The sequence below is a fragment of the Oncorhynchus clarkii genome, chromosome 1, assembly GCF_045791955.1.
Source record: "Oncorhynchus clarkii lewisi isolate Uvic-CL-2024 chromosome 1, UVic_Ocla_1.0, whole genome shotgun sequence".
Lineage (NCBI taxonomy): Eukaryota > Metazoa > Chordata > Actinopteri > Salmoniformes > Salmonidae > Oncorhynchus > Oncorhynchus clarkii.
The window spans coordinates 38,454,440-38,465,080 of NC_092147.1; the positions used below are offsets into that span (position 1 = coordinate 38,454,440).

Below are 10,641 nucleotides of genomic sequence, written 5' to 3' on the forward strand. Positions count from 1 at the left end.
ACACTGAACACTATACAAAACCAGTAAACAAAATAACAACCGTGACGCTAATCATATGGACTGTGCTGAAACAAGCCATCAACATAGACAATCACCCACACACAAACAGTGCAACCCAGGCTACCTAAGTATGATTCTCAATCAGAGACAACTAATGACACCTGCCTCTGATTGAGAACCATACTAGGCCGAAAACATAGAAATGCCCCAAAACATAGAAAAACAAACATAGACTGCCCACCCAACTCACGCCCTGACCATACTAAATAAATACAAAACAACGGAAATACAGGTCAGAACGTGACAGTACCCCCCCCCAAAGGTGCGGACTCCGGCCGCAAAACCTTGACCTATAGGGGAGGGTCTGGGTGGGCGTCTGTCTGCGGTGGCGGCTCTGGTGCGGGACGCGGACTCCACTTCATCATTGTCTTAGTCCGCCTTATTGTCCGCCTCCGTGGCTTCCTCACCATGGCCACCCTACTTAATGACCCCACTGGACAGAGGGGCTGCTTGGGGCAGCTGCTCGGGACAGAGGGGCAGCTGCTCGGGACAGAGAGGCTCCGGCAGAGGCGCCGGACAGGCGGGAGGCTCCGGCAGCGGCGCCGAACAGGCGGGAGGCTCCGGCAGAGGCGCCGGACAGGCGGGAGGCTCCGGCAGAGGCGCCGGACAGGCGGGAGGCTCCGGCAGAGGCGCCGGACAGGCGGGAGACTCCGGCAGAGGCGCCGGACAGGCGGGAGACTCCGGCAGAGGCGCCGGACAGGCGGGAGACTCCGGCAGCGGCGCCGGACAGGCGGGAGACTCCGGCAGCGGCGCCGGACAGGCGGGAGACTCCGGCAGCGGCGCCGGACAGGCGGGAACACCTGCAGGGAGGAGACAGAGAGACAGCCTGGTGTGTGGGGGTGCCACAGGAACCACCAGGCTGGGGAGACCTTCAGGAGGCTTGGGGTTAGGAGGACGCACCTGAAGGACCGGGCTGTGGGGGAGCACTGGAGCTTTGGTGCGCAACCTTGGCACCACTTCCCCAGGCTGGATAACCACTCTAGCCCGGACCCTCCAGAGTGCAGGCACAGGTTGAACCGGGCTGTGGGTAAGCACGGGAGATCTAGTGCTTACTACACGCACCTCTCCCTTAGGCTCCATTCCCACATTCGCCCGGCACGAGCGGAGCGCAGGCAGAGGACGCACTGCACCCTCCCAGCGCCCCGGAGACACAGCACGCAGAGCCGGCGCAGGATACCCTGGACCAAAACTGCGTACCGGCGACCAGACCCGCTGAGCAGGCACCATACGCCCTGGCTCGATGCCCGCACTCGCATGACACTCTCGGGGGGCTGTCCTATAGCGCACCGGGCTATGGACACGTACTGGCGACACCGTGCGCTTCCCCGCATAACACGGTGCCTGCCCAGTATCGCGCTGCTTATAATAAGCACGAGGAGTGAGCGCAGGTCTGCTACCTGGCTTAGCTCCACCCCTCGTGTGCCCCCTCAAAAATTTGTTTGGGGCTGTCTCTCGTACCTGTCGCACTGCCGTGCTGCCTCCTCATATCGCCGCCGCTCAGCTTTCGCTGCCTCCAGCTCTGCTTTAGGGCGGCGATATTCCCCAGCCTGTGCCCAGGGTCCCTCTCCGTTCAGTATCTCCTCCCATGTCCAGGAGTCCTGTGATACCGGCCGCTGTTGTTGCTGCTGCTGCTGCTGTCGTCGCTGTTTTCTACCACGCCGCTTGGTCCTTGGTTGGTGGGTGATTCTGTCACGGCCGTCCTCCTCTTCATCTGAAGAGGAGAGGCGAGATGGATCTGAGGACCAATACGTGGCGTGGTAAGTGTCCATGGTCAATCTTTAATAAAGAAAGTAGCGAACACTGAACACTATACAAAACAAAATAACAACCGTGACGCTAATCATATGGACTGTGCTGAAACAATCCATCAACATAGACAATCACCCACAAACAAACAGTGCAACCCAGGCTACCTAAGTATGATTCTCAATCAGAGACAACTAATGACACCTGCCTCTGATTGAGAACCATACTAGGCCGAAAACATAGAAATGCCCCAAAACATAGAAAAACAAACATAGACTGCCCACCCAACTCACGCCCTGACCATACTAAATAAATACAAAACAACGGAAATACAGGTCAGAACGTGACACCCTGAGCTGACAAGGTAAAAAATTTGCCCCTGAACAAGGCAGTTAACCCGCTGTCATTGAAAATAAGAATTTGTTCTTAACTGACTTACCTAGTTAAATAAAAGTCAAAATAATCCATACATCATGCTTTTTTTACTCAAAAATGATTTGTATGTGCTCAGGTCAATGAGGCCTACATGCCATAAATAGCAAATAGAAGTTCAAAACCTGTAATGTTCACAAGAACTTAAGTTAATAAAAAGATATAACACAACATTAGCTGATAATATATGTATTATTATGGATTTATAATCAGCTATAATGGGGCGGTCATTTTTTATTCTTGGGAACACAGAATTAATTAACATGAAACAAACACAACAGGAGGGTTAAGTCAAAACTGTAACTAGGCCACTCAGGAAAATTCAATGTCATGTTGATAAGCAACTCCAGATTTGGCCTTGTGTTTTAGGTTAAAAAAAAACTGGTCCTTGCCGATGACAAGCATACCCATAACATGATACAGCCAACCACCTTCGCCCCAGTCTGAGGTCCTGAGTGCTCTGGAGCAGGTTTTCATCAACGATCTCTCTGTACTTTGCTTCGTTCAGCTTTCCCTTGATCCTGACTAGTCTCTCAGGTCCTGCTGTTGAAAAACATCCCCACAGCACGATGCTGCCACCACCATGCTTCACCGTAGAGACAATGCCGGATTTCCTCCAGACGTGATGCTTGATTTCAGGCCATCTTGGTTTAATCAGATCAGAGAATCTTGTTTCTCATGGTATGAGAGTCCTTTAGGTGCCTGTTGGCAAACTCCAAATGGGCTGTCATGTGCCTTTTACTGATGAGTGACTACTCTACCACAAAGGCCTGATTCGTGGAGTGCTGCAGAGATGGTTGTCCTTCTGGAAGGTTCTCCCATCTCCACTGTCGTGTCTTCACTATGGATTAAATTATTTGTGACATGCTTTTTTATCAAATCAATTCTCTGTAATTAAAATGACCTGTTTAAACTAATTATGTAAATGTAATTAACTAGGGATTTGGGGCACCACGGAATAATGTTTATAGAGCTGTCGTCTTCTGAATAAACTCTTAAAGATCTGGTAATATTTGATATCAATAGCAGTCAATTATTAATCGGCACCTTATTCAGTCTCATCTGAACGTTGTAAAATTCTTGATTATCTTCACGAACCCTGGCTAACAAGTTGAATCGGCAATACAACATTTTGTTTAATTATTTATTTACTAAATACCTAAATAATCACACAGAATTACATATACACAGAATGGATCAGACATTGATTACTAATTATGTCATAAAAGGAAACGTCCCTAGCGGACGAAACCGATATGACGACTGGTTACACATAGAAAGGGGGTTGGGTTTGAATGAAAGAGCGGGAAGACTGAGGAACAAAAGGATTGGGTCATTATTGGACCTTGAGAAGCTATGCTATCGTAAAAACAGAATCTTATGCATTCTAAATAACCGCCCATTCGGAAAAGGAAAATGCAAGAAATATATTTACTCTGAGCTGTGCTTCGATAGATTAGTCGAAGATGGAAGGCTGGTTTGCCCAGCCGAGATCGCCCTTGTCCTTTGAAGAAGGTTTCTGTGGTAGAACAGATATGTTGTAGTACCCTGTCGTTCTGAAGAAATTGTCTCTCCTTTCCTCGACCACATACGTTTACAACTGCTGCTGATAACTCGACGTCTAGGATGTATCACTTCTTTAGTGAATAAGAGTTCAAAGTTCATACCAAGTTGCCATACTAAGCTTGTGCTATAGTCGAAATTCATCCTTCCAGCCTTGCGATCGTGACCTCCACATTGAAATTAGCCCTTTTAAATGCATGGACACCAGTCTTCACATCGTCGGGAACACAAGTTCATTTTGTTAGGTTGTAGTTGATATTAGCCATTTTAAACGTATGGACATTAGTCCTCACATCATCGGGAACACAAGGTAGACTTTCGTCAACGGGCTTTTATCACGTGGGAGAGAAGGGCGTTTCATAGTTCTCAACCAATGTCTATTCACTTGGGCATGGCCACTGAGCGAGCATAGTTTACTTATGAAAACAATTATCTCATATAGAAGCTAAAATTACATTTAATCTTTTCACAAATAGTTTCATATTTAAATATTTAAATTGCACAACAATTCCATGTGAATCTGATAACTACAATGTGTAGACTTTCCAAGATACAATTTATGTCATCCTATCATCAGATATCATGTCCTAGACACCAACTGATCTGTCATCATATTCTTTAAGTACCAACGGATATTTTCAACTGGTTGGATTACATAAAGATTGTTCCATTCCAAAACTGTTGATGTTACCATACTCTCTCTATGTTAACAAAGGGCTTTCCAAGAGTCCATTATGTAGAGTAGAGAGAGAAAGGGGGGAAAGGTATTTATGGGGGGTCATAAATCTCACCAACAGAGCAACATCATGACACCACAGACGAACTCCGGAGCTCTGTCAAAGTGACCATAGGGTTCTTGGTCACCTCCCTGACCAAGGCCCTTCTCCCCCGATTGCTCAGTTTGGCCGGGTGGCCAGCTCTAGGAAGAGTCTTGGCGGTTCCAAACTTTTTGCATTTAAGAATGATGGAAGCCACTGTGTTCTTGGGGACCTTTAATGCTGCAGAAATAATTTGGTACCCTTCCCCAGATCTGTGTCTCGACACTATCCTGCTCTACAGACAGTTCCTTCAACCTCATAACTTGGTTTTTGCTCTGACATGCACTGTCAACTGTGGGACCTTATATAGACAGGTTTTTGCCTTTCCAAATCATGTCCAATCAATTAAATTTACCACAGGTGGACTCCAATCAAGTTATAGAAACATCTCAAGGATGATCAATGGAAACAGGATGCACTTGAGCTCAATTTCAGGTCTCATAGCAAAGGTTCTGAATACTTAAGTAAATAAGGTTTTTCTGCTTTTTATTTCTTATAAATTTACATAAATGTCTAAAAACCTGTTTTTGCTTTGTCATTATGTATACATAGATGAGGGACAATGTATTTTATCCATTTTAGAATAAGGCTGTAACGTAACAAAATTTGGAAAAAGTCAAGAGGTCTGAATACTTTCCGAATGCACTGTTTAGATGTTCTTCTTACAAACATAATGATGGTAATTATGGCCAAACAGTTCTATTTTTGTTTCATCAGACCAGAGGACATTAATCCAAAAAGTACAATATTTGTCACCATGTGCAGTTGCAAACTGTAGTCTTGCTTTTTTATGGCGGTTTTGGAGCAGTGTCTCCTTCCTTGCTGAGTGGCCTTTCAGGCTTTGTCGATATAGAACTCGTTTTACTGTAGATATAGATACCTCCAGCATCTTCACAAGATCCTTTGCTGTTGTTCTGGGATTGATTTTCACAATAGATTTGCCATCTATTTTGTGAAGTTTACCAGACCCTCCTGCAGCAAAGCACCCCCACAACATGATGCTGCCACCCCTATGCTTCATGGTTGGGATGGTGTTCTTCGACTTGCAAGCCTCCCCCTTTTTTTTCCAAACAGAATGATGATCATTATGGCCAAACAGTTCTATTTTTGTTTCATCAGACCAGAGAACATTTCTCCATGTGCAGTTGCAAACCATAGTCTGGCTTTTTTATGGCAGTTTTGGAGCAGTGGCTTCTTCCTTGCTGAGCGGCCTTTCAGGTTATGTCAATATAGGACTCGTTTCCTTTTGGATATACAGTGCCTTGCGAAAGTATTCGGCCCCCTTGAACTTTGCGACCTTTTGCCACATTTCAGGCTTCAAACATAAAGATATAAAACTGTATTTTTTTGTGAAGAATCAACAACAAGTGGGACACAATCATGAAGTGGAACGACATTTATTGGATATTTCAAACTTTTTTAACAAATCCAAAACTGAAAAATTGGGCGTGCAAAATTATTCAGCCCCTTTACTTTCAGTGCAGCAAACTCTCTCCAGAAGTTCAGTGAGGATCTCTGAATGATCCAATGTTGACCTAAATGACTAATGATGATAAATACAATCCACCTGTGTGTAATCAAGTCTCCGTATAAATGCACCTGCACTGTGATAGTCTCAGAGGTCCGTTAAAAGCGCAGAGAGCATCACGAAGAACAAGGAACACACCAGGCAGGTCCGAGATACTGTTGTGAAGAAGTTTAAAGCCGGATTTGGATACAAAAAGATTTCCCAAGCTTTAAACATCCCAAGGAGCACTGTGCAAGCGATAATATTGAAATGGAAGGAGTATCAGACCACTGCAAATCTACCAAGACCTGGCCGTCCCTCTAAACTTTCAGCTCATACAAGGAGAAGACTGATCAGAGATGCAGCCAAGAGGCCCATAATCACTCTGGATGAACGGCAGAGATCTACAGCTGAGGTGGGAGACTCTGTCCATAGGACAACAATCAGGCGTATATTGCACAAATCTGGCCTTTATGGAAGAGCGGCAAGAAGAAAGCCATTTCTTAAAGACATCCATAAAAAGTGTTGTTTAAAGTTTGCCACAAACCACCTGGAAGACACACCAAACATGTGGAAGAAGGTGCTCTGGTCAGATGAAACCAAAATTGAACGTTATGTTTGGCGTAAAAGCAACACAGCTCATCACCCTGAACACACCATCCCCACTGTCAAACATGGTGGTGGCAGCATCATGGTTTGGGCCTGCTTTTCTTCAGCAGGGACAGGGAAGATGGTTCAAATTGATGGGAAGATGGATGGAGCCAAATACAGGACCATTCTGGAAGAAAACCTGATGGAGTCTGCAAAAGACCTGAGACTGGGACGGAGATTTGTCTTCCAACAAGACAATGATCCAAAACATAAAGCAAAATCTACAATGGAATGGTTCAAAAATAAACATATCCAGGTGTTAGAATGGCCAAGTCAAAGTCCAGACCTGAATCCAATCGAGAATCTGTGGAAAGAACTGAAAACTGCTGTTCACAAATGCTCTCCATCCAACCTCACTGAGCTCGAGCTGTTTTGCAAGGAGGAATGGGAAAAAAATTCAGTCTCTCGATGTACAAAACTGATAGAGACATACCCCAAGCGACTTACATCTGTAATCGCAGCAAAAGGTGGCGCTACAAAGTATTAACTTAAGGGGGCTGAATAATTTTGCACGCCCAATTTTTCAGTTTTTGATTTGTTAAAAAAGTTTGAAATATCCAATAAATGTCGCTCCACTTCATGATTGTGTCCCACTTGTTGTTGATTCTTCACAAAAAAATACAGTTTTATATCTTTATGTTTGAAGCCTGAAATGTGGCAAAAGGTCGCAAAGTTCAAGGGGGCTGAATACTTTCGCAAGGCACTGTAGATACTTGTGAAGTTTCTAGAGGAAACAGGTACACAAGGTCCTTTGCTGTTGTTCTGGGATTGATTTGCACTTTTCGCATCAAGTACGTTCATGTCTAGGAGACAGAACTCGTCTCCTTCCTGAGCGGTATGACGGCTGCGTGGTCCCATGGGGCTTATACTTGCGCTCTATTGTTTGTACAGATGAACGTGGTACCTTCAGGTGTTTGGAAATTGCTCCCAAGGATGAACCAGACGTGTGGAGGTCTACAATTTGTTTTCTAAGTTCTCGGCTGATTTCTTTTGATTTTCCCATGATGTCAAGCAAAGAGGCACTGAGTTTAAAGGTAGGTCTTGAAATACAGTCACGGGTACACCTCCAATTAACTCAAATTATGTCAATTAGCCTATCAGAAGCTTCTAAAGCCATGACATGTTTTCAGGAATTTTCCAAGCTGTTTAAAGGCACAGTCAACTTAGTGTATGTAAACCTCTGACCCACTGGAATTGTGATACAGTGAATTATAAGTGAAATAATCCGTCTGTAAACAATTGTTGGAAAAATTACTTGTGTCATGCACAAATGAGATGTCCTAACCGACTTGCCAAAACTATAGTTTTTTAACAAAACATTTGTGGAGTGGTTGAAAAGCAAGTTTTAATGACTCCAACATAAGTGCATGTAAACTTCTGATTTCAACTCTAGATTGCATGTCAAGGGTGCAGTTGATTGTTTGTTGGAGGTGACATTACAATCTCTATTTACTTGATGTAACCTAAATCTCAAACAACTTCAAACACCTATAGGCCTATGTATACAATATAAGATACAATAATATTTGACAGGCTTTGACATATAGAGGAATCTTGCTCAATTATGCTTGAAACAAATGATATCTTTCTTTAAACTATGAGCACTGTGCTACCGTATGATTACAGAGTCTAATGTATGTCCACGTGAAGATCACGTTTCTCCCATTTCAGTTTCCTTCAACACTTCATCAACGTGTGAGGTGAGGTTTACTCTCAGTTTACACATACCTCTTTGTTTCAAGGAAATGTTTCTAAGAATTAGTTGAACACAGTGGACAATGTTAAAGCTGTCTAATGTAATTGGTAAGACTTAAAATCAAAGATTATACTCAGGGAGTTCAGGACTGTCTGACTACGTCATTTCAATGTGGATGATGAGGTAATATTTGGTTGAGACATTGCTCAATGTGATTACAACCTATATTCACCTACTCAAAAAGACAGCCAAAAGTTAGTTGATTTTCCATTGTGTTATCAATATGATGACATAATCCTGTGGTTGAGATTTCACCTCAAAACAACAGTCTACATTGATGAATCTTTGGAAATCCAATGTATTTTACACATAGGTTCCACTTTCTTTTATATTTCTTTCGTAACCTTATTTTGCCACTCCAGTTAAATGAGAACACATTCTCATTTACAGCAATGACCTGCTGTAAATAGTTACAGGGGAGAGGAGGGATGAATGAGCCAATTGGAAGAAGTTGTTTTTGCCCAAAACTGGTTAGATCAACATTGTTTCCACTTCATTTCAACCAAAACATTCAATGTGATGAATCAATGAATCAATGTGGACAACTGGGAATTTCTTATTTTTTTCACGTAAATTTGAACGGAAATCCAATGAAATTGTGAAGTGTTTTTTTTATTTCAGGTTGAATTCACGTTAGTTAACAACTCAACCAAATGTAAATACAAAATTGACTGTCTGACTGCCCCGCTGTCATTGCCTCCAAATTCCCCGTAAGTTCAATGACAGCAAACAAATATTACCTGGTCATCCAGGGGCAAGGGGTGCACCCTATTTTATTTTATTATATTCTACATAACTGTCTAATCTTTTTCTTCGTGATTATGTAGGAGAGGAGACTGTGACAGGAATCTTAGTATGTATACATTTTCTGCAGTATTTTGGGATATCCTGAAAAGAAGCTACGTGAGAAAAAATCAAGTTCGTGTTTACCTCGAGAGGCGCGGAGATGTGGACTCAGAAGATTCCAAGCGGACACACCCCCGCCAACACCCTATCCGCCCTCCTCCCTGCTCACACATCTGAGATTATGAGGGCCCCCTAGAACTGCTGCCATTATCGCTTACACACTAGGCTACTACTGTACAACATATTTGCCCGTCTTTATCCACAAGGCACCAAGGCAACTGGACCATTGTGGCGATACCAGAATGGGTTGTAGACAAAGCTTTAGGCAATGCTGTGACCGGCCGAAAAATACCAACGTCCGAATTAGTCTTCCAGCAGTGTGTTTCGTATGGCAAATTGTCATGATCATCTTATTCGGCATTTTTATCCGTTATGACCAAGAATCCGACGCACATTGGGCAGAGTATAGAACATTTCAAAACATTTCCAGTGACATTGAGAACGACTTCTATTTCAGATACCCAAGTAAGTGACCCAAAATGATATGCTCGGTTGCTTTTACATTTCCGTAAACTATGTTTTCTTTTTAAATAGTTTTTTATATTTACATTCTATTTCAACACCAACCAGTTGTGAAACAAAATAGTAATATATATTCCATACAAATCTTTGCCAATTTGGTCGTTTTATTCAGAAACGTTGGTCATTAGGGTAGTCATTTTCCTCTACAAAAGGATAACTTTTTATTGTCATGTTACTAAAAAAATAACAATGCATAGCATAGTATTTTATTTAACCAAGCAAGTCAGTTAAGAACAAATTCTTATTTACAATGCCGGTCTACCCCTGCCAAACCCTAACGACGTTGGGCCAATTGTGCGCTGTCCTACGGGACTCCCAACCACAGCCGGTTGTGATGCTGCCAAATTCCAAATCTCTACTACAATGACCTGAGCATGAATGTACAATTAAATAGTTGAGCAGTTATTAAATTAAAATTGACATTTAGTTTGTTCAGAAATACTACCGGTACTAAGGTGATCACACCTACTATTCAGGGTTGGCGTCAGAACGAATCAGTTGGATGGGTATTTGATTTCCATAGGGGGGCACTTTTTTTTCAATGCACCTCCTATGTTGCACATCTATTTTTTAAATAGATGTTATAGTAAAGGCGGCACGCGAGTTTCAAGTTTGGGGAAGTTCCCAATTTATCCTACCGTCTGCATGTCAGTTATGCTTTTTATATGTACATTTTTGTG

At 43.2% G+C, this 10,641-nt stretch overlaps 1 protein-coding gene across 1 annotated transcript in view; it reads left to right on the forward strand.

The window, feature by feature from the left end:
- The first annotated feature begins 9,681 nt into the window (after positions 1-9,681).
- The window catches only part of LOC139416192 (ammonium transporter Rh type C 1), a 14,180-nt gene continuing 13,220 nt past the window's right edge, over positions 9,682-10,641 (forward strand). The window contains exon 1 of the mRNA XM_071164574.1: positions 9,682-9,904. Within this exon, the coding sequence (XP_071020675.1) occupies positions 9,682-9,904 (223 nt within the window). The remainder of the gene's footprint in view (positions 9,905-10,641) is intronic.